General features: G+C 33.1%; 2 protein-coding genes and 1 long non-coding RNA gene across 14 annotated transcripts in view; 2 read left to right on the top strand and 1 right to left on the bottom strand.

Moving 5' to 3' along the window:
- LOC106107910 (anoctamin-9-like) overlaps positions 1–25,383 on the top strand; it is a 49,743-nt gene that overhangs the window by 8,598 nt on the left and 15,762 nt on the right. For 3 of the 7 annotated variants that reach the window (XM_013288932.1, XM_013288931.1, XM_013288928.1), the window contains 9 exons: positions 142–285; positions 1,247–1,410; positions 1,494–1,606; positions 1,883–1,970; positions 2,241–2,358; positions 3,139–3,261; positions 4,143–4,161; positions 6,258–6,358; positions 7,476–7,663. In XM_013288932.1, the coding sequence (XP_013144386.1) occupies positions 142–285; positions 1,247–1,410; positions 1,494–1,606; positions 1,883–1,970; positions 2,241–2,358; positions 3,139–3,261; positions 4,143–4,161; positions 6,258–6,358; positions 7,476–7,580 (975 nt within the window). In that variant the 3' untranslated portion in view covers positions 7,581–7,663. Of the gene's footprint in view, positions 1–141; positions 286–1,246; positions 1,411–1,493; positions 1,607–1,882; positions 1,971–2,240; positions 2,359–3,138; positions 3,262–4,142; positions 4,162–6,257; positions 6,359–7,475; positions 7,664–25,383 lie in introns of those variants that run through there. The other 4 variants (XM_013288933.1, XM_013288934.1, XM_013288929.1 and 1 more) reach the window with 4 other exon arrangements.
- On the bottom strand, positions 8,677–24,622 carry LOC106107912 (anoctamin-9-like). 6 transcript variants are annotated; one of them, XM_013288936.1, is made up of 20 exons: positions 24,374–24,621; positions 24,114–24,268; positions 23,868–23,981; positions 23,695–23,788; positions 21,912–21,995; positions 21,341–21,459; positions 20,501–20,673; positions 20,114–20,207; positions 19,089–19,197; positions 17,720–17,854; positions 17,011–17,022; positions 16,879–16,881; positions 16,217–16,380; positions 16,017–16,129; positions 15,451–15,538; positions 14,665–14,782; positions 11,965–12,087; positions 10,956–10,980; positions 9,493–9,593; positions 8,677–8,875 (listed from the first exon to the last, which is right to left on the bottom strand). In XM_013288936.1, the coding sequence occupies exons 1-20, from the start codon at positions 24,587–24,589 to the stop codon at positions 8,771–8,773; spliced, it is 2,145 nt and encodes a 714-aa protein (XP_013144390.1). In that variant the 5' UTR covers positions 24,590–24,621; the 3' UTR covers positions 8,677–8,770. The 6 variants fall into 6 exon arrangements, 5 of the variants coding, with proteins under 5 accessions (XP_013144390.1, XP_013144389.1, XP_013144393.1 ...); XM_013288935.1 differs by having other exon boundaries at positions 16,879–17,022; XR_001225888.1 differs by lacking the exon at positions 8,677–8,875 and having other exon boundaries at positions 9,526–9,593; positions 11,965–12,031; positions 16,879–17,022; positions 24,374–24,622.
- Positions 13,342–14,115, top strand: LOC106107918. The gene is made up of 2 exons (XR_001225890.1): positions 13,342–13,488; positions 13,844–14,115. It is a non-coding gene; the product is annotated as an uncharacterized LOC106107918 (long non-coding RNA).

Below are 25,383 nucleotides of genomic sequence, written 5' to 3'. Positions count from 1 at the left end.
AAAATTCGCTGTGTCGTATGAAATGCCTGTATATGTTATCTCTAATTAGTAGATTTAATGAGAAAAGTGAATTTTTGTAAGTACCTTATATTAAATCTGTTTCTCTTTGGCGTGTTTAAAATTATCTTTTTCATTTTACAGATTCATAGAAAGGTGGCGAGTTATATTGTTCGATTGGAAAATCATAAATCCTACATGTCGTACAGCCGGTCCCTTGCAAAACACATTTATGTAATGTGTTTCTCTCTGCCTATGATAGTACTTGGATACTATGCATTTCAAATGGTAAATATGTATACAGGTTATCGGTAATTCGACGTACTCCCACTAAGTGTCGAATTAGTGAGCGATCTCTAAGATTTTAGGCGGTTGGCGGTGGTCCAGAACTTTAAATTGTATTAAAATCGTCGTATTCTCAACCAAGAAATCTGTGATAATTCATTGTACACGCCTTTACCGGAAACCAATATATCGGAGTAACAAACTATGTAAAGAAGTTTCCGAATCTAGATCATTAGCACAATAACTTTTATCCTCTATTGTTGGCACGCATATGTTGGAGATAATAAAAAAATAATCGCGTCATACCAGGAACATAGCCCTTCAAAATTTCGAGATATATGTAGTTCTTTGGTAGAATTATAAATAAGTGAATGGCCCCTTAGGCGACACACAGGCGAATGCCACATATGCGATTTATAAATGGAAGATAGGCCAGTACACATAAGACAGGAATGAAGTGGTAGCAATTCCGCGTTTCGACATAAATGGAGGTCTAATTTTAGTTCCTTTCCCTCACCACCGTTTTCTAATAAGGAAAAGCTGGGAAGGGAAAATAGATTTGACGATGTTGGAGACTCATAGGAATAGGAAATATTCCCTTTATACGCCTCTCCTCCTCCATCGATTAACGGTAGGCAACGCATCAGCAATTGCAGTTGTCTATGGTCATCGGTCGCTTCGCTTTCTCGGCGAATTCAGATGTTCGCTCGCCCGTTTGCCACGTTATCGTATAAAAAAGTGCAGGTGCTTACCACATAGTCGAATGCAATAGAGTCGTATGCCATAAGGCGTTCAAATATGTCAAAACGTTGTGCTCCATTTCATAATCACCGCTACCTCGAGTATTTCGTAGAGTATTAGCTTAAAGCGCCCTTTAATTTTAATCAATGTTGTATTTATGTCTTGCGCTACTTGCACTAGTCCAAGGTACGCCCAATGCAATAGGTACTTTTGAATTTCATAGGCAGTTTTTGAATTTCTACTGTGGCGAGGTTACAAATACAAATATGAATATCTGTTTGATGATACGTGCGCGATGACATCGTGCAGCAACAATCTTTCCATTGCATTTACAATTATTCTACTTCTAAGATTTGGCATATTGAGAAAATTGTCACTTTACTCAAGGTATGTTAATAAATGTGAATATTTTTCTTGTTATGAGAATTACATCTAAAAATTAGTAAAACTCATGCTGCATTACTTTTTAGTGTGACTGATTATAATCAACGAGAAATAGTCCAAAACGTTCCATGCTGGGAGAGAGAAATAGTTTTACCTCGATTGAATGAAAACATTTTAGCAAACAAAATGGCAACTCTTGGTAAATTAACCGTGGAACAATAATACCTTAGTAATATAATAATTACAATATACTTTTGTAGTGTCGAGCGCCAATTGTTGTTTTCTGCTTCTCAGAAAACGTTAGATTCATTGCCTACTACGATATTGTAATTTTATACAATTCCTAGGAAATGTGTACATGTGTTATAACTATGAAAAGTATAAAATGGCTAGTTACCACACATTTCCAGTAACATATAAATGTATATTATGGTATTTAGATGGCGTACATATAAACATTTTGACTGTATTTCAGTAACGCAGTTCACCTTGATAATCGCCTTTGGCTTTTCATGTCCACCCGCTATATTTATTGTATTGCTGTTCAACATCTACCACATCAGGTCGGTAATATTTTAATTTATTTACATATCACTTAAGTTATAGTTAGGCATATCGAGAGCAAGCGTAGCGGGCTCTGCCATAACAGTGGTAGTCCGAGTTTTAACATTTTCGCACGAATTAGCCGGATCGTCTAGTGCAATACCACGACCACCACCATGGTGGCCGCTTGAACTTTTGTCACCTTATACTATAAAAAAGTGTTTTTATCTGTCCGATGTGCCAACTAACAAATTAAATTTTAAGTTATTACATTAAAATTACTGTTTCAGACGTGACGCAACATTATTTACACTTCACTATCGCAGACCATTGCTTTTAACAAACAGAGCCTTTAATGTATGGACGGAAATTTTAAAACTTATGGTTTATTTAGCCATTATTGTAAACGTGAGTATACTACTTCTGCCACTTGTGGAGAGAAGCGAGAAGTAATTGATCACTAGATGATGGTGATAAAAAGTGTGTTCACAGTTATTGAACGTATATTTAGTACGTTATTGAACGTATAGTTAGTACTATACGTCCCCACCGAAGGGGCTCGTAATCTACCCTAAGTTAGGTTGACTAGGCCATAGGTAACCGGCGGCACCAGCGGGCGAGGCGGGGTTCCGGAACCTGCATTGCACGGTGCCGTCAGAAGGGCGCCTTAGGGTGCAGCGTCCCAATTTATTGGGCCGCACCGAGTTCCTATTCCCGGGGCGGTCAGTGGGGCGTCGCAGTGGCAAGCGAAAGCGATGCCGTGGCGCCCCACACAATGACCAAGAGGGAACAAAGGAGTTTAGTGGGTATGCCTTATTACGGGGAGAGTCCCACATAACTTTCGTGCCTGCACCGAGGCATGAAGTATGTGTAAGGCATTCCCCTCTTTCAAAAAAAGGCTATAGGTAAACACGCTGGCCGAGTGCGAGTTGGTTAACTTCACACATATGTTTGAATTTCTTCGCCGATATCTAAAGGTTTCATTGTGATGTTTAATTGACCACAAGAACGTTAGGTAAATTATGCACATATAAAATTCGAAAAATTTAAAATCACATTGATACATAGCGAGATTCAAACCTAGGACCTGTGGGTTACAAGTCATGTGCTCAAACTCCTGAGCCTCCGACGCTCCCCTGAGCCACCGATGCTCAACTTTTAATATTAATTCTATTAAAAAAATTTCAGGTTGTGTCACTAGTATGCTCCACAGATACTATCGAATCATATTTACGTGAGCGCAGAATGCCGCCCATTGATTCACTTGATCAATATTTTAAGACCTTTTTTTACCACCTTGTTATGGGAAAGGTAAGTTAATTTAATAGTTTATTTATAACATTTATATTAGTTAAGAAATATATAAATACTCTAAACAAGAAAGGATCTGGCGGATGTGTTCAGAGATAAACAAACCTTTTTTTCTGACGCGACCTCTGAAATGATGGTATTTAATGATCACATTACATAAATCTAATCCTCTTCTCTTTCCCGAACTTATATCTATTAGAAAACGGTCGTTTTTACCACAGCTATTTTCTTAAGAGAGGTGTATCTTTGTTTAATGGTCTCTCGAAATCTAAATCTAAAATATGATCTTGGTTAAGACCTTTATACATCAGGCTCCTTCATAATGGTTTTTAAGGTACCTCTAAATTAGAGATTGATTGGTTTATTTTTTTTTAATATTATTCGGTGGCAAACGAGCTAGAAGCCACATACACTTGAAAAATGCAAAGCAACCGCTGCCCATAGACATCCGCAATTGCAGATGCTTAGCCTACTCTTAGTTGACGGAGGAAGAGACACACATAAAAATGATATATCCCCTATCTATGAGTCTCCTCCGCTATCAAATCCACTTTCCCTTTCCATCATTTCCTTATAAAGGTTGAAAGGTATTAAAATTGGACATCCGGAACGCACACTCATCAGACAAAATGCGGAATTACTTCCACTTCACGCCTTTCTTCTGCGTGATCGTGGTATTTCACCGAATGAGCTGTCCCATTAGTGCGAACATGTTCAAGCGGGCTCTACCACTGTTATAGTGAAACTTGATAATAGCCATTGTAAATCCTCCAACAATGCCTTAAAATACAATTCGTGGCAAAGATTGTTCGCATTTATTATTACTTATTATTATTTAATTCTATTATATGTTAATCCTTTTTTTCTTTTTTGACTTCCAGGTGCAATGTCAAGTGCGTGGTAATTTTTTATTTTTCTTAATAACATGAACAATAACTTCTATAGTTTGTCTAAATAATATCTTATTTATTTCTTTATTAGTTTGACAATTCATTTCAAATTCAGTAGGGATGGTTTTGTAAAATCAGACATGACTCTTCACGATTTTCGATTTTTGTTCTTGTGGAAGTTAAAATCGATAGATTCATAGTTATGAATAAAAAAAAACACTGTTTTCTCAAATTAGTAAAGACCATAACAAATACTGAGAGTAAATAAATGTTTATTACTACTACAGCCGTACGTTATCAATGGGATTTGGCTATTATTTCTGTCATCGATAGTTTTTTCGTCACTACGATACCTGTCTATTAAGTATGGCATTTGCCTTCATGCAAATTGAATTCAAACTAATCTATCTTAGTTAGACAAACTATAGTAAATTCGACTAATTAATAGCGGTAACAATAAATTCAAAAGAGCTGAGGATTGGTACAAAACACCTTTTTTTCTTGTTTACAATATTAGTTTAGATTTTGCAATAAAATTAATAAACTCGGCCTAACCGACACTTCTCTTGGGATCTACTAAGGGATCCTGATACAAAAAAATTCTGTAGAATATAAAAGAAGAAGCGAACTTGGGCGATCCCAACAATAAGTCATGTTCCCAATAATCACTAAATCTATGACTTTATTTAACACCAGCTTTCGCCGGCGACTCCGTCCGCATCAATGGAATTAAAAAAAAAACAAACAAAAGTAATTAGCCTATGGGTTTAAACACTAGACTTATAATCAACAGATCCTGGGTTCGAATCTCGTCATGTACCAATGGGATTTTCGGTTTTCGAATTTCGAATTTTTTAGTACCTAATTAACCAGACGTTCTAACATAGGGTGGGCTCTGAGCCCCTCAGTGGGGATATATAGTGAGCTGGTGATGATGATATATAGATTCGCCACTCCCGCCCTATGCAAATCATTGTACCTTTTCATGTCTTAATTCATCGAAATATACAGATTACAATATTTCTAGAACAATTAACATAGAGCAAGTAACAACTTGTTCTAACGTTCAAAAAGACATCTTTGACTCCTTTATACAAACCGTAATAGCTTTCATTACAACGTTCAGGGACGTCACCGAAAATTTTTTTGATTTTTTTGACACCGTTTTTTGATAAATGGTCTGTATTGGGACAGGGGGGAGCACTAGTTTTTAGAATTACCAGTAAGCAAAATTTCTCATCTTTCTAAATTTTCTCATTTTGTAAACAAAAAAAAAACATATACTAATTTATTCCGAAATTATCGAGTTGGCGACATTCACCCGTGGATCTGCCGCTTCCTTGTTGGTCAAAATGTAACGCTTTCTAAATTCAAAGGCCATCGAAGACCCTTGCCATTTGTCTGAGAATCTAAATAACTTTTCTTCATTGCTGCTATTGGCTTTTAGTTTCTGTGCCTTTTTTGTCCATCATGTTTTTAATATACTTACCCTTTAAATTTAATAGCGTGATAATAAATATAGCAAAAATAAAAAAGGATCATTCATAATCATGCTGGGATTGCTGACATCGCATCCTACATAACGAAGAAGTGTGTACGGTTTTTTATACCACTAGCTGTCCCCGTGTGGCTTTATCGGCATGAAATTATAAAAACCTTATTTTATTGTTTATATTTGTCAAATTCTCAATTGCGAATCCAAACTTTGAAATGCACAAATAACAACGAAAGACTTTGACATTGAATACCAATTACCGTACCATGGCAATCTTGCTTCCTTGATGTTTGCAGCTTATAGTTTATGGTCCTTTTCCCTTTTTCCTATTTATTTACTCCTAAGTTTAATAGCTCAAAAGTATATAGCCCAAAGCGTTTCGTTAGTGTAGGGCTTTTTATTAAAGAAATAATTGTTTAAAATATGCTGTGATTGCTGACATCCCACGCCACGAAGTTGTAAAGATAAGCATTCCCTTTGCGTTAAAAAAAAATAACTCCTAGCGTGGCTTAGACAAATCTCAGGTTTTATCGGTAAATATCATAGTAGTTCAGGCTTTTAGATTAACATGTGCATCGCATGTAAACTTTAAGTTTTTTTTGTATTTTCAGCATACATTTATGTAGCTAAATCTTCTGCATCACATTCAGCAAAGGATTTATCTGCCGACGAATTAAAGACTTGTCAATATATGTACATATTTACTTTTGAGGTTAGTGTATTTGATTATGTCGTATTATACAAAGAGATTCTTAAATTTAATTTTTTGTATAAAAATCGGAAAATCTGATTTCCGACTAAAATTTGCCCGTACGTCCAAAGTTATGTATTTACAGTGGTCCTTTTTTTTCTTTAACAATCCTAATAATTTAGATTTCGTATTAAATCGTCTTTTTCGTACTCAAAGTTAAAGAAAGAGATTTTGTTTTAAGAATTTTTTTTTTATTTTGTTCTCGTATAAGCTACTTCAAAAAAAGGGATAACGATACGAAAGCCCAATTATTAGGCTTTTTAAAGAAAAAAAGACCACGTTGTACGTCTATAATAAGCAAAGTATTATAGACGTCCGGGCAAATTTTAATAAAAAATCTGATTTTTTACAGTTTTGAGCAAAAAATTAAATAACTTTAAAACTAAAGAAAATCCGGTAACATACTTTACGCTTAAACGATAGCTATTGGGCTTCTCGACCTCCACAAAACCGTTGATCCGTCCGTTAAGAATTACCCTGTATAATACATATTAATTAATATTAAGTAAATAACCGATAGTCATTTCTGCAAATGTACAAAATACGTGTACAGTCATGTCTTGTACTATTTAAAAACTGTACTAGTTGTGCAAATTTTGTAAATACCAGAAAACACCGTATTACTTCATACCAATCGGTAACAAATATTGTATTTGCAATAAGTTTGAAACAAACCAATATTACCAGTGGTCCCCCATTGCATTGCTCGAAATTCGATCATTGAATTCATAATTAAATATTTTTTTATTTTTTATTAAATACCTCTAAGTAAGGACTTCTCCGCTTTAACTGTATCAAATTCATCCGTTCGCATAATTTTTATAAAAAATGTAACACAACGTTTACTTTGCGTATACCTAAATGTTCGAGATTTGTGAAAGCATTATTTTCGATCTTCAGTAAGATTCAATAGCAAAAGTCGGTAACCGGTTTCTAAATATGCTAATTTTTTTTTAAAGCAGCAGAAACATTATATTACAATAATATGATAGCAGCATAATGTAGCATAATATAAAATCCAAATTTGTTTGCCTGCGTAGCAAAAATTGATTTAATTAAAAAATGTTTTATTTTACAGATTGTCATGGCAGCAATATACCTAATAGTTCAATATATATTTTCAAACAACGCTGACGAAAAGGAAATACCTAAAAAACAAAACCAAGAAAATTATGATAACTAACTAAAGATATTGAGTGCAGAAATATGTCTTCTAAAAATTATTGTTAAGATTGTTATACAGTAAAAACCTGAATATTAAATGTTTGTTTTTGTTTTACTTTAATATTTACTGACCAGACTGACAAGAGGGAAAGGTAATTGTTAATTAAAGTAATTTAGTAATTTCTACGATCTTTAGTACGATCAAAAGTAAATATATTAGATATATTTTGAGCCGATGTGATATGTATAGAAGATATAGATAGATAGATTACCATTAACATTAATTTACTAACATATGAAAATACAAATTTAGCTAATATTATAACGGTGTAAGTTTAGATGGACGGATGCTTGTCAGACTCCGTAGCCCAAACGGCTGAGAGGATCTCGTTGAAATCTATAAATATAATAAAAATAATATCTATAATAAAATTGGAGTGTCTGTTTGTAATATCCAAATAAACATTCTAAATTTCGGTATTTGCGTTGCTAATAACGAAAATCGCATTAAAAAAGTTTTAGCCGTCTGTCTGTCCGCAAGCCGCGTTTGTTCTGGTTAATCTCCGTCTAGACCGATTTCGTTCGACCGGACTTTTACTAAAGGGTAGCGGACATCGGCGGCCATATTATAGGCTACTCTTTATTAAATTTCGCGCTGTCAAAATGGCGACTGGACCGCTATCTGTAGAACGTGTGGACCGATTTGGACGGGACTTTGAAAGATAGCTGGGAAAAGATAGATGCACGCGTTGATTTATGGGTAGTGGTCGCTTCGCCATTTTGGCGGATTAAGGTGGCCGCTTGCTTGTTTGCCACCTTATAATATAAAAAAAAAACTTGTTATAAATATACATATTTATTTATTAAGCTATGGTACCGTTGGCCTTCGCTGCGCTGCGCAGCACAGTCTCGGAGAATTTCAAGAAGGTATTCCTGAGTTTATCATTCATCATTATATCAGCGATTGTCGCATTGGATACGAATTACTTTGTCCCATGTCTTAGTGAAATTCCTAAATGGCGAATATCAAATAGGCACATAATTTCATATAAAACATGCCGACGAATTGAGTACCTCCTTCTTTTGGGAAGTCGACCAAAAAATAAAAAAGGAGAAACAATTAATGTTTACGTCTTTACTGTATAACAATTTTAACAATAATAATTTTTAGAAGAAAGGTATATTTCTGCACTCAAGGTATATCTTAAGTTAGTTATCATCATTTTCTTGATTTCGTTTTTTAGGTATTTCCTTTTCGTCAGCGTTGTTTGAAAATATATATTGCACTATAAGGTATATTGCAGCCATGACAATCTGTTAAATAAAACATTTTTTTAATAACAACTATTTTGGTTACGCAGACAAACAAAATTGGATTTTATAAATTATGCTGCTAATATATTATTGTAATGTAATGTCTCTTGTGCATTTTGAAACACATTTCGAACGCGGATATCGCCCACGACACGTCGACGACACGAATTGAATCTTACTAAAGATCGAAAATAATGCTTTCACAAATCTCGAATATTTAAGTATACGTAATGCTCGAATTTTGTTACATTTTTTTAAGCAATTACAAAAACGGATGAATTTGATACAGTTAAAGTGGAGAAGTGCCTACTTATAACGATTAAATAAAAAAATTAAATTAAGAGTTCAATGATCGAATTTCGAAGAATCTAATGGGGGACCACTAGTAATATTTGTTTGTTTCAAACTTATTGCAAATACAATATTTGTTACCGATTGGTATGAAGTAATACGGTGTTTTGTGGTATTTACAAAATTTGCACAACTAGTACAGATTATAAAATAGTACAAGACATGACTGTACTCGTATTTTGTACATTTGCAGAAATGACTATCTGTTATTTACTTAATATTAATAATATTATAATATTTGATACGACATAATCAAATACACTAACCTCAAAAGTAAATATATACATGTATTGACAAGTTTTTAATTCGTCGGCAGTTAAATCCTGCGTTGTATAAGTTGCAGAAGCTGAAGCTATATGAAGATATCCTAAAAATACACAAAAGACTAAAGTTTACGTGCAATGCATAAACCCAATTGCGGCTGCGTCCAGACACTTTGGGTACTATATCATATGTCAAACTAAAGGATCGAACTACGCGATTTACCAATAAAACCTGAGATTTATCAAACTTCGGCGTTGCCAGATGATTATCTAGGCTGGATATAGGGAGGAGCTCTTAGTGTTTTGATTTATTACAGAGGCAATGCTCATCTATATATTATCTATACTAATACTCGTATAATAAAGCGTAAACAGCCACTACTTCGTGACGTAGGATGTCAGCAATCACAGCATAATTTTGAATGATTCTTTTTTATTTTTGCTATATATAATACTAGCTGTTGCCGGCGACATCGTCCGCGTGGTATTAGAAAACATACGAACTATAAAAATAACAAAAAGCTACGTATCCCTCGGGAACCGGACATTTCTCGGGGATGAACCTTATCCCATATGTACTCCAGACTTTGTTTTATATTTGTTCCAAATTTCAATAAGAAATGTTAAATCGTTGCAGAATGATCGAGTAAACATTTAAAAACTAAATTAATGAATCCCACGGGAACCGTAACTATCCCCGGGATAAAAAGTAGCCTATATGTTTTTTTTTCAGACTATACTCTAAACCTGTGCAAAATGTCATGGAGATCCGTTCAGCCGTTTAGGCTACAAACGCTAACAAACATCTATCATAACTTTCGCATTTATAATATTCATATGAATGATTATCACGCTATCAAACTTAGAGGATGAGTATATTAAAACATGCTTTGCAAGAAAAGACAAAAAAAAATTACAAGTCAGTAGCAGCAACAAAGCAAGGTTGTCATGATTACTTAAATTCTCGGGCAACGCCAAGGTCTTTCGATGTAATTTGAATTTAAATATTTGCAACTGTATTTATCTATTTTACATTTTTGATTCTCTAAGGGGGGAGGGAGAGGTGGTAGGTTGCTGTCCCACTCCCTCTCTTTTGCAACGTCTATGAACGGTGTAATGAAAGCTGTTACAGTTGTATGGAGAAGTCAAAGAAACGGCGTTTACTATTATTGCTAGTAATTGTTCTATAAATTATGTAATCTGTATAGTTCGATGAATTTATATCATTCATATTTACAATTTACATCATTCATAATTTCAGTTGTTGTCAAAAAATGTTTAATAAAGCCATAGATTTAGTAATTATGGGACACATTGAGTGTCGTTGGGATCACTAGCGTTCATTTCTTATTTTTCTACTTCACATTTTCTTGTGTCAGGATCCCCAAGGAGTTTTCACGAAGAGAAGTATTGGAGAGGACAATTTAATAAATTTTTGTTATGTTAATAAGAAAGTAAAAAATTACCAGGCGTATACGAAAGTGGTGCACCCTGGAAGATGAAAAAAAGGTTAATACGCAAAAAGTATTTCATTATTAACAAAATAATTATAAGTGGGACTATATTTCCTTTAAATAAGATAGATTAGTTTGACAATTTAGTAGGGATGGGCTGTGTTAAATCAGGTGTGAAACTGTTCGATTCTCGAATTCAACTCTCATAGAAGTTTGAATCGATAGATTCATAGTTATAACATATGAATTAAAAAAAACAGTGTTTTCTCAAATTAATAATGACCTGCAGATCCATTACAAATAATGAGAGTTAATAAATATTTAATACTACTGCAGCTGTACGTAATCGAATTGGATTTCGCTACTACTATTGTCATCGCTCTTCTCTATACTATACTCAATACCAGAATTGTCCTCTAAATTAGTTGATAAGAAAATAATAATTTTAGTCGAGTTCGATAATTATTTAAACCAAATATCGATAGTTCATATTTATTCGCTATGTGTGTTTGTTTCATCACTACGATACCTGTCTATTAAGTACAGCATTTAACTTCATACAATTTGAATTCGATACTTCATGTGCGTCATTTATCAAACTAATCTATCTTATTTAGACACACTATAGATGCGAACTAGCTAAGACACAGATTGTTTTTTTATGCACTTGCTAGCACTGTCATTGACTATCCCTTCAATGTAGAGGTCCCCTGAGAAACATTAACATGCTGCTCTAGTAAGAATCTTGTTTCAACAATGTTTATGTGTCACCCAAGTTCATATTTTAGCTAATCTAATCATTTCCCTCTCCTTTTAGCCCTTTTCTAATACCTACAAGTCGAGAAAGGGAAGAGTATTAGATTTAAGTAATGCGATCATTAAATATCATCATTTCACGCGGTGACAAAGATAAAAAAGTTTGTTTATCACCGAATACAAACATCGACCAGATTGTTCTTGTTTAGAGTATTATTAGATATCTTAACCACTGTAACTAGATAAAAGTATTAGATTAACTTACCGGTACTAGTAGAACGCGGACATAAAAGCTCTTAAGAAATTCATCAAGCGAATGAAATGGCGGCATTCTGCGCACACGTAAATATGTTTCGATAAAGTCTGTGGAGCATACTAGTGATACAACCTGAAAATTGTATTATAGCCAAAACTCAAAATATAGATATCTGGCCCGGTGAGGGAGTCGCTGCTATTGTGGTTCGATCTGTCGGAAAATAAAGTAAACCTCATATGTGCAAAGAAAATACAATATAACAGCTACAGTAGGAAAAGGATCTTGTAACACTTTTATTACCAGAGGACATTAGTAAGCTATCATAATTTTAAGACGCATTTAGACACCGAAAGGGTCTTGGCTCTAATATACGATTATAGAATTAATATAAAAAGTTTTTTTTCTAATAATTCACATTTCTTACTTTTCTACTTTGGTCATAGATGTCTCGCAATGAAACAGATTGTAATCTTTTAAATTTCGAACTCGAATCATATATACCGCAATCAAAACTGTTAATACCATGGAATATTACTGATTGGTAAGTACTCGCATAAACTTGAAAACTTGTCATACATGTTTACTGTTAACTGTTTTCATAACAAGAAATTCTGGGAAATAAAAATCACTTACTACGAATTCGCTGCGATTTTCGAAATATAACCATGAAATTATCGCTGAGTGATAAGTGATTTGCGAATCTCGTATGACTTAGGAGAGTTGCATCATATGACCAGTTACCGTTATAGTTAATAGGGTGACAATTGCAAAAACATATTCTCCCAAAGGTCTATGTTTTTGTTTTTTACAATGGCAACATTATAATCTGAATGTCGCTAAAGAGTCAAGAGTGACTTATCGTTATAATTTTTAATTTAATTATAAATAACGCTTGACAAAGATCTAGCCAAACTATAGTGTGTATAAATAAGATAGATTACTTTGATAAATGACGCATATGAAGTATCGAATTCAATTTGTATAAAGGCAAATGCCATACTTACGAGTAATAGACAGGTATCGTAGTGACCAAACAAACACGTGTGGCGTACAATTTTGTACAATTTTGTACTATCGATATTCGGTTTAAATAATTATCGAACTCAACTAAAATTATTATTTTCTTATTAACTAATTTATACGACAATTCTAGTATTGATTATGGTGTAAAGAATTTAGCGATGACAGAAATAATAGCGAAATCCAATTCGATTACGTACGGCTGTAGTAGTAATAAACATTTATTTACTCTCATTATTTGTTATGGTCGTTATTAATTTGAGAAAACAGTGTTTTTTTTAAATTCATAAGTTATAACTATAAATCTATCGATTCAAACTTCTATAAGAATAAAAATCGAAAATCGATAAGATTCAGGACTGATTTTTCACAATCCATCCCTACTAAATTTGAAATGAATTGTCAAACTAATCTAAATTATTTACACACACTATAAGGGTTAATTTTATGGATCTATTCAACCTCATATTCCTTCCAAACCCTGATATCTTGATCATGGAGACAACAATAAAGGTACAACTTCTGTAGTAATTCGCCTACGTCTGGGCTTCGTCTCCACCCCAGTATTACTTGCCAAAATACGTGTTTATGACCATTCATTGTGTGAGTGCGGTTTGGATGAGGGATCCTTAGAACACATATTTTTTAATTGTCCGAAACTTAAAGTTCACTTTAGTATATGATATTCCTCCTACCCAAACTCCCAGACCCATTAATTAACATTCCATTCTTGCTAACCTCGGTTTACAGCCCTCTGTTGAAGGTTTTGTTTACATTTTTAACTACTAATAATATTAAACTGTAACAAAAATATATACATTTCCTAGTTAGTGTGTAGTATAGTATCATTTGTGTTGTCCTATTTCAGTGCCTCGATTGATATCATCAGCTACCGGTCATTTGACAATCACACTGGATTCAGTCTATCTAGTTAACTGCTATTCAAAATTTTAATCATGTTGTTTATACTTTCAATTATCTTCAACCTTGACGTTGGCGAAATCATGGACATAACGATGGGGTCCACTATTCATTAAAAGAAGAAGAAAAAGAAGAATATAAATGTAAATTAGTTACTTATACTGCTCAAGTATGTATGTTCCACTAACAATGAAGCTATAAAAATAATACAAATATAAACGCGTGTTATTTATTTTCCGCTATCTATTGTCCCTTTATGGAGAATATTTTTTTTAAATAAAGGAAGGGGGACAAACGTTCGCATTAGCTACGGCCTTAGATATTTAAAATTTGTCCAAACATTCAATCCATCTTGGAAGTCCATCAATCCGAAGACAAAAGGCTTTCCTCTTCTGGATTGCGTATAGGATGATTTTTCTTTTCCATTACTTCTTTACCTTACTTGTACATTTGAAGATAAGAACTTGTGACAATTGACACTACCGAATTGGCACAAATGGTAACGCTAGATATAACTAAACAATGTTAAGCGGTTATGATTAGCGTTAAAAAGACGTAGTTTTGACCAGCGTAAAACTGGTGCAGCGAACATTTGAGCATCCGTAGACCACCGTCGTAGTAACCACCGGGAAGGCACTGGTTAAGGTTTATAGTTAATGTAACTCACCTTTAGTCAATTTTAATGTTCTTGTAAATGTTACCGTTACAAATAGATTTTTCGTCAACCCAAACCAAAAATAAAACTATAAGTGGCAGAAGAATACTCACGTTTACAATGATGGCTAAATAAACCATTAGTTTCAAAATTTCAGTCCATACGTTAAAGGCTTTGTTTCTCAAAAGCAATGGTCTTTGATAGTGAAGTGTAAATAATGTTGCGTCGCGCCTGAAACAGTAAATTAAATGGACGAGTAATTAACATAATATATGTGTAGTATAGTTCGCAAATCGAGCAGCAAGTTTTTTTACAGTATAAGGTGACAAAAGTTTAAGCGGCCACCGTGGTAGTAGGTATACATGATCGTTGTTAAATATTTTATAACTATCCAGTGCTGGGGTTTTAAAGTGATGTCCATCCGGTCCGAGGTGCCACTTTCCGAGACTGCGTTTATTCTTACCAAGGTTTAGTTTGTATTTTTGAATATGTTTATGCAGAAGATTTGTTTATAATTGTTTCAGTTGAGTAAACATGTTAACTATGTTATCAATAAAGATAAGATTTGCAGAGCACTTTAAATTAAATAGGTATTGTCCTCATTTTAGAGATTATCCTGAGTCCTGAACAAACGTAGAGTTGTGCCCGAATAGACATAAAATTTACAACTCTGTATGTTTTTGTTTTTTATCGGCATTTACTATGTTTGTTAGTTATTCTTCTCGAAACAAACAAATATCAAATAACTTTACGGACTTTTACCACAGTCAGTTAGTGACCTTGTAGCAGTAGATCCTGATGTTCATCATACTTCATGCCTTTATACTGACAAATGGATATACCTTACTTCTAAAGCCAGTGACTTAAGTAATATGTAAATAGATTGAAATATTACCAACCTGATGTGGTAGATGTTGAACAGCAATACAATTAATATTGCGGGTGGACATGAAAAACCAAAGGCGATTATCAAGGTGAACTGCGTTACTGAAATACAATCAAAATGTTTACATGTGAACGATGATACGATATACAAAGTTATCAGTGATTATTTGTGATAATTGCAATCCATATGCCTCATGCAGAAGGTAACTAGTTTTGAAGTTATCATGATTTTTTTTATTTTTTGAAAACGAGTTATAAACGCTTCGTCAAAATTATCAATTACGTCTTCATAGTTCCTTCTCATTTATAAAAACTATTAAAAAGTGATTATCTAAATATATTAAACTATTGATTATCAAAGCAAAATAACCATCTAAATTTAAAATTTCTGCAATGCCTTACAAACAAAAAAAATGACTATGGAACTTGCTGGCAGAAAAATAACTTCGTTTTATTATTATTAGGAGGAGAAAATCGTGGTAAGGAGAAGCAAATGACAATAAGAATTGACACTGGAAACTACAAAAGTATATTGTAATTATTATATTACTAAGGTATTATTGTTACACTGTTAATTTACCAAGAGTTGCCATTTTGCTTGCTAAAACATTTTCATTAAATCGAGGTAAAACGAATTCTCTCTCCCAGCATGGAACGTTTTCTACTATTTCACGTTGATTATAATCAGTCACACTGAAAAGTAATGCAGCATGAGTTTTATTGATTTTTAGATGTAATTCTCATATCAAATGAAAAAAATATTGACATTTATTAACATACCTTGAGTAAAGTGATAATTTTCTTAATATGCCAAATCTTAGAAGCAGGACAATTGTAAATGAAATGGTAAGAATGTTGCTGCACGACCTCATCCCACACGTATTGTCCAATAGATGCTGCAAATTTTGTTTGTAACCGCGCCACAGTAGAAATTCAAAAACTGCCTATGAAATTTAAAAGTACCTATTGCATTGGGCGTCCCTTGTTCTAGAGCACAAAGTCCGGTAACATACTCGTATATTACCGGATGTTTTAAGTTAAACAGGTCGCAGTATGGCCACTTCGTGACCTCTGCCTAACCTTGGGCGTCATCAGCTAAAAGTAGTATACAACTTACTTGCTGATTTTTTTACTGCAGATTATACCTAGATGACATTGTATTCAATTTTTCACGTATTATTTCTAAACATGAACTTATTTTGAGGTGATTCGTCTATCCACACAATGTACATCTACAAGAATCTTGCAGCGGACGTGATAACGATGATGTATTTCCGGACAGCCTATATAATTTTTGTAACTAGGTGGTTCTTGAGCGCGATTCATACAAGTGAGTAAGAATCTAATTAGATCATGCATCAAATGATTCCTATGATTTTACAGGAGATCATAAGCCCCTGGAATTACTAAATTATATTTAAATCAATCAAAAACATGTTTACCGTCTGAAATCCATAGTATCCAATTATTATCATAGGCAGAGAGAAACACATTACATAGATGTGTTTTGCAAGGGACCGGCTATACGATACGTATGTTTTATGATTTTCCAATCGAACAATATAAGTGGCAACCTTTCTATGAATCTGTGAAATAAAAAGATAATTATAAACTTGTTACACTGATGTGTCAGTGATGTTTTAACCTAAGGGATAAAATGTTGGGATATTTCATACGACACGACATTCTTTTATTGCAAATATTTGTTTATTATAAAATAAAGAAAGGAAAGATGAAAAGGAGAAACCTGAAATGGACGTATAAACCAAAAGAAAAACGAGCAAACGTCGTGTGTTATCAAGAAGTCAAAAGAAGAACTTGAAAGAAGAAAAAATTAAAAGTTGGTCTAATAGGAAGAACACTTTTTTATATTATAAGGTGACAAACGAGCAAGCGGCCACCGGAATATTCATTAGTTATTTGTTTTTAAGAAAACGCAGAATTACATTCACCTTACGCACGTCCTTTGTGTGGTAATTGCTGACATCTTAGGCAACAAAGGAGCGTGTGTTTACGCTTTATTATAATAGTATAGATATAGATAGGTAGATAAGTATAAGTATAAATATAGATTACCCACGTACGGAGTCGCGGGCGAAATCTAGTATAATGTATTTATTACATTGAATGTAATCTATAAGATAAATAAATAATGTCAGCAGAATTATCCTTGGACTAATGTCCAATTTAAATACTGTAAAGGACAATTTTATTCTACTATTAAGCACACACTACCGGGTTTAAATATTTTTTTATTAAATAATAATTATTATATAAACTTACGAGATCAACGATGTAGAGAGCTATGACGAAACCAATCGTGAGATAAATGGTTACCAAAGCAATTTTGTCTGGTATCAATTTAAACATCGTTTTTCGATGTGTAAAGACAGCAAAAACTAATACATCCAATAAAATCTGTTGAAAAAAAAAAACATTATTGCTGAATGTTGTATATCTTTAATGATTTTTTTATACAAGGTTAGTGGTAATTAGACGTATTCCTGTTACGAGGTAATAGAGGGCATCATTTGTGATAATTTTGACCCCTATACAGAAGTTTAAAAAAAGTCAAAAATTCCACTTATAAATAATTTAACTTGATCTTTTCTTCAAATTCGTAAAAAAAAACATTTAAAATCTTAAATTATGAAAACATCAGTGATCTGTCCAATTTAAATAATGCGAGTTAAAGAACCATCAATTACTCCAATATTTTTCGAGATTCCTATACACTTAAATGCCTTAAGAACAAAAAAAATCGATATGGATCTTGGCCTGCAGATTTTTTTTAAAAATTGAACATTTTCTTAGCTTTCCAAAAATGCATAATATGTCTGGGTGCGCGACAGTGCACCCGCCAAGGCGAGCACGGCCGAACACTATTTTGTCAAATCGCTTCGGGGCACTTTTGACACCCTTGTAACTTCGTTGTGAATAAAGATAAAGATAAAGAAATTTTACACATCGCTTGAATAACCAGAAAACATTATATTACCAAAATTTCTTTTAATTATATTATACCTAGTAAATTACAAATTATAGCAAGTTGAAAACTTCAGTTTTTTACGCAATTACATGTTCAATCACAATTTTAATGCACTTCCTGGTGCTACATGTGATGGTGCTACAAACTTGAAATTTGAAATTTAGTCGGCGCTTTATGTATAGGTTTGAGACAAAATGAAAAATCTTCAGGTACCTTAATTTTAAAAATACAATATTTTCAAAAAAAAGTGTAATAATAATAATGAAAATGTTTTATTTTTTATTTTTATACAAATCTTGTAAAATGTATTATATAGAGAATAAGAAATAAAGATATATGTGGAATACTAATAATAATAATAAACATTTAATCAGCTCAAAAACACATTGCAACATAATAAATACACTTGAATAAAATATAATACAAACGAGAAAAAAAAGACGTTCACCTTTTGGGAAGTCGGTCAAAAACATATTGCGATGTTATAAATCAAAATACTTTATAATTATAATTTGTAGTTTAAGAAATATAGTTTATTTTTAATTCTTTCACATTTTACATAAATGCAAGTGTTATTATAATTCTTAGGTACTTATAGCAGTCCCAAACACTTGACATTTTGGATATAGTGGTAAAAAATGTTGAACTAAATAACATACTTACGATACCAATATAACATAATGAGATTATAAATTTAGAATCACGATGTTTGACAACAACAATGCCCGTTTTATTTGATTTTTGTGTTTTTTCTAAAACCTCGAAGTCTGGTCTGAAAATGAAAATGTAATATAAATTAATTAGCTAAGCAATCGTGCATATAGCTATAATATCAACTAATAACAGATGGCCGTTAAAAATCACCCTGTATAGAATACTATAGAATCAATAGATTGTTGTTAATCCATATCAACGGTTTTGTGGAGGTAGAGGACCTCAATAGCCATCGTTTAAGCGCAAAGTATGTTACCCAATTCTCTATAGTTTTAAAGTTATTTAAGTTTTGTAAATTGTTATTGTAAATTTTGCTTTTTAGACTACTTTAAGAATGATCTTTTCGAGCGATATTTTAATGAAAAAAGTGGTTATTGTGCGTCAACCTTAATAGATAGATGTATGCTATCGTAGACTTTTAGTTAGAAAATTTAAAGGGCTACAATTCTTCGATACATCATTTTTATGTAAGTCTTATAGTTTAGGCTACGTAAGCAAAGAAATTAAAAATGACCCTAAATTTCGTCGCGCGATTTTGAGCTAAACTATTTAACTACGTCGTAGTCTTTGACTCCAAAGATCAAAAAAAAAAATGGAACCCACCTACAAGCACTACCTTTAGGATAAAAAAAAGATTTATCAAAATCGGTCAACTAGCGGCGGAGTTATGCCGTAACACACATAAAAACACACAGACGAATTGAGTACCTCTTTCTTTTGAGAAGTCGGTCAAAAATATAGAAAGGCTACGTATAAATATCACTGTATACCTCTACTGACAACGACATCAAATAGTACAATATAGACTTAACAGCTACAATAAGGAAGGTTTAATAATTCACAGAATTATTTCGTTATTTTTTAGTGTATTGCTTTTTTATATTCTGTCTTTCGTGTATTTTGTTTAGAAGTCGGTTTTGTTTTTTTAAATCAATATTTTTATATAACACTTATGTTTATATATTGGTTGGTACCTTATTTGTTTACTATTGTAGTCTTTATTATGCGCTTCCCATATCCAGTTCAAATATTTTTCATTTCCAAACCAGTAAGCTGAGAAAAACATACCTGAAAATGAAAAAATAATTTAATATTATTACAATTACGAAAGACTAAACAGACGTCCATCCATATAAACAAACATCCGGACGGATGTTTGTTTCTACGTATTTCCGTAATGGCTTAACGGATCTCGCTGAACTTTGCCATTTGTGCATAACATGACCTATAATAACACATAGTCTATGTTTATAAAATTCAACGCGGGCAACTTGGCAGGCAAAAGCGAGATTGGTTGTAACTTAATTTTTAAAGTATGAAAATTTTATTTAGATCTAAAAATTATGAATAGGCACACGCACCCCAGAGAAGGAGGAATGTTGCAAAGTACGGTGTATACTTATTATTGAATAAAATATCCATTGTATACCATTTACAAAAGCTAGATATATAGTATAAATAACATATGAAAGTTGGAGGTTCAAAGCAAACAACGACAATCCCTAGAGTACGCATATTTTCACAAATCGGTGCCCTGAAAGAAATGGAAATCCTTCATTTTAGATATACACATAGATTGGAAAAATCTATACTATTATTATAAAGAGGAAAGATTTGTATTTTGTATGTATTACAATAACTCAAAAACTGCTGAGACGATTTAAAAAATCTTTCACTATTATAAGCTACGTTGTCAGTGAGTTACATGGGTCATTTTTCTAGTTAGTAATTTATAAAAACATTAAACAGTGATAGAATGTGCTTTAACATCTTTGCACTGTAGGGCCGGCTCGAACGGTGCAATAACACGACCTCACAGACAACAGGCATGAAGTTGAACGAGTTTCGCGTTTCAACTCAACTTAAAAGAAAGTGAATTTAACGAAGAGCAGACGCATAGGAAGTAGAAATATCATCTTTATGTGCGTCTTCTCCTTCTTCGATCAAGGGTAGGCTAAGCATCTGCAATCGAGGATATTAATATGCTAAAATTATCAATTTTTACTTGTTATCTCAAACTTATTGAACAAACTTAAAAAAATGAAGAGTTTCTCATTTTGTCTAAGTTTTTAAATGTACAAAATAAACACAGTAGAAGCCAATGATCATTATGTTAAATCTATTTTTAATTCGAAGAACAGTGCTTTACATACATACATACATATATATTTATTAACAAATAAATATAAATAAAAACTTACCTCAAATCCATGTAGGCGTCATTAAAATATATAGCTAAGAAGAATGTTAAAAGAGCCACTATGGATACAATTGCTAGAAAAATATTGTAAAGTCCGTAATAAGCGAAGTACAGGGCAACCTGAACAAAGGTTAGAAATATAAATACAATACATCGCTCCACGATTAAATCGACGACAGCAAATAATAAAAATAACAGACAATCGCAATGAGATAAAAGACTTTACTAGCATTTAATGATCCAAGAATTGTATCTCGGAGTTAACGATGTTTGTAGATTTTATAGTGTCCTTAATGCTTGTTGCATTTTCGCGGTAAAAATGCTTTCTTGAAAACTAGCTTACAACAGAAAAAACAGTTGTTTAACCGTCTAAAAAAGGATTAGTTACATATATATAAGTAATACAGTACAATCTTTATTGTAGGTGTAGTGAGGCGGGGTCAAGGAGCGGTTTGAGTAGGCCTCAATTCACCTTATCCAAAAAGGGTAGGCAAGAGAAAGTAGGTATTAGGAATTCATCATTACTTCAAAACTCATTTTCTAATATGATAATTATTTGTGTTACAACTTACCTTCAGTCCAAAGTATTCATGCACCAGGGTTAATGGCTGTCTGGTAAACATATTTGTCGTACCGGCCCAATTATAAAACAGGATCTGAAAAAATAAAAACTCTTCAATGAACCATAAGTGCAAGGTACTTTTGCTCATTAAGCAAAGAAGAAAAGAAACTAATAAAAAACCAAGTCTTTTGTCAAAATTTCATGAACTCTTTTAATTGTATTAGTAATGTCATGCCCTACACCATGTGATTAGATCCTGGGGCTGCATATGTAAACATATCCCTGTATGTCTGATTTACCTACTTTAGTATCATCATCTCGCTATATACGTCCTCACTGTGAGGCTAGGAGTCTACACTAAGGTAGAAGTAACTAAGCCATAGTGCACAACGCTAGCCAAGTGCGGGTTGGTAATAATAACAAAGCCAATAATTGTATAGTTTGTCTGAATAAGATAGATTAGTTTGATAAATGACGCGTATGAAGTATCGAATTAAATTTGTATGAAAGCAAATGCCATACTTAATAGACAGGTATCGTAGTGACGAAACAAACACGCATAGCGAACAATTTTGAACTATCGGTATTCGGTTTAAATAATTATCGAACTCAACTAAAATTATTATTTTCTTATTAACTAATTAATAGGACAATTCTAGTATTGATTATAGTGTAGAGAATTTAGCGATGACAGAAATAATAACGAAATCTAATTCGAGAATACGTACGGCTGTAGTAGTAATAAAAAACTATTTACACTCATTATTTGTTATGGTAATTATTAATTTGAGAAAACAGTACTTTTTGTAAAATTCATAAGCTATAACTATAAATCTATCGATTCCAACTTCTATAAGAATAAAAATCGAAAATCGATAAGATTCATGACTGATTTTACACAACCCATCCCTACTAAATTTGAAAAGTATTTTCAAACTAATCTAAATTATTTAAACACACATACAGTAATTACATATAGTAACATAATCCTTATGGATTATATTACTAGTAGATGTTCCGGTGAGGCTACATCCGCATGGAATTACAAAAACTTTTATTATTATTTACTTTTATTTATTCTATTGTTTACATTTGTGATATTTTCCATTGCAAATGTCAAAATTCAAATCCACAAATGACAACGAAGGCTTATGACATTAGATAACAAATACCGTTACCATGGCAACCTTGCTTCGTTGACGTTGTCAGCTTGTAGTTTTTGTCCCTTTCCTATATGACGGTTCTTACCAAATTATTTATATAAATACTCCCTAAGTTTAATAGAGTGAAAAACTTTAGCATAAAACATGTTATAACTGTAGGGGTTTTTATTAAAAAAAATGATTATTAAAAAATATTGTTACTGTAATTACTCACATCCTACATAGCTAAGTAGTGTGTATTTACGTTTCTGTCATCGCTAAATTCTCTACACTATAATCCATACTAGAATTGTCCTCTAAATTAGTGAATAAGAAAATAATAATTCTAGTTGAGTTTGATAATTATTTAAACCGAATAGCGATAATTCCAAATTGTTCACTATGTGTGTTTGTTTCGTAACTACGATAGCTTTCTATTAAGTATGGCATTTGCCTTCACACAAATTGAATTCGATACTTCATATGCGTCATTTATCAAACTAATCTATCTTATTTAGACAAACTATATATAGATAAAAAATTAATGATAGTGACACAACTATCCATTATAATTCAGTTTGTAAGAAAAACACAAGTAAGTGAATGTGTTTTTTTGGTTTGGTGGTCGTAAGTAAGCGAGTTTGACATTACCTGACGAGCATTAATTCTAGAAGCGTCTTGTGGAATGTAGTACGGTCCGTCATGCAACGCGTATGCATCTACCACAATATTGCGTTTCATTAGCCTATAAACATTGTATTGATAAAAATTTGTCGTGACCTGTGTTTAATTTGTATAGGTACATTTTATAAAGCGGCTTTTACCTTTCCAGCCCTATGTAGTTTTGTCTGTCTCCAAATGGAACGTTCAGCAATGCCATATAAACTACGAGGCTTCTCTCCAAGCTCGAGTATTGTAATGGTTGTGTGTACTCCTTTCTACGAGAAATTTCGACATTCATACATATACAATTTCTGTGTTGTTGGAAGTAGCCTTAGGTCTATATATTGTATCAGGTTCATATAGAAGTTATAAAAACTATTTACTACGTTTACTACTACTATATGTACCTTATTAAATTTAACCACTCGCGTTCTTTGTGTGACATTATGTGTTCGAATCGAGCACTCTGAACGCATTTTACTCCAAAAGCTTTTCCCAAATTATTGAGAACATCACTCGGGCAATGTATTTTAAAAAATACTAGATTCCTGTGTATTGGCAACTAAAATAAGCAGAGACATAAGTAACAATCGCAGATATGTATGAGTAAAAGGACATCGCCAATGAATGAGAGCTTTGGAAGATTAATAAGAAAACAGTTACTTACTACACCATTTTCAAATTCAATTTCAAATCCAGTTTTAACAATGTTGGTGAGAAAATTATTTTTCATGATGTCACTTATGATGTTTTCCTCATCTTTCACAACCAGGATCAGATCAATTTTACGAACGCCATCTCTGAATGTTCGTCCTGCATTATTCTTTAGAGGCAAAGTACTGTCGTTTGAATCTGACGTTGCACCGTTTTCTGCTTCCTTCATGAACAAAGGTTTGGTTACAGGTTTTTATCTTTTCATTGAAATAAATCGATACTAATGTTACTTTAAATGCCCAAATCATACTCGTACGTTTTACAGTAATGTACCGTAAATATGTACGCTCTTTTTTGTGTATTAATAACCACTTATTGCTTACAACCAAGCTCACTATACGTCCCCATTGAAAGGTTCGGTGCCTACCCTAAGATATGGTGACTATGCCTTAGTCAACCACGCTGGCCCAGTGCAGGTTGGTTGGCTTTACACATATCTTGGATTTCTTCGCCGATATGTGCAGGTTTCATCACGATGTTTTCGTTCACCGTAAGAACGTCGGGTAAATTATGTACTCGTACATATAAAATTTAAATAACAGAAAATCACATTGGTACATGGCGAGATTCAAACCTAAGACCTGTGGATTACGAAGCCAAGTATCAACCCCTGAGCCACCGACGCTCAGAGGCATTTACTGTTAGATACCTTTTTTCACGAATAACCAAATTGCGTTAAGCATCATATTTATCAATGCCATCAGCTCACTAAACGTCTCCATGCACGATATTTGTTCTAAGCTAGAGGTGACTACTATATGTTTTATGCATTAGTCAACATCGCCGGCCCAATGCGGGTTGGTTGACTTCACACGTGTGTACATATGAAGTTCTTAGCCGATATGTACACGGTATACACATCAACACCTTCGCTGTCGAGCATCCATTCCAGCATATATTCTAGCCTACATCTACAACGATGCACGAACTTATGCAGACTACCATAGTGGAGCTGGATCCCAC

This window comes from Papilio polytes, unplaced genomic scaffold, assembly GCF_000836215.1.
Source record: "Papilio polytes unplaced genomic scaffold, Ppol_1.0 DF821845.1, whole genome shotgun sequence".
NCBI classification, from domain to species: domain Eukaryota; kingdom Metazoa; phylum Arthropoda; class Insecta; order Lepidoptera; family Papilionidae; genus Papilio; species Papilio polytes.
The sequence above is the reverse complement of the archived record's forward strand: the minus strand, read 5'-3'. Positions and strand labels throughout refer to the sequence as shown.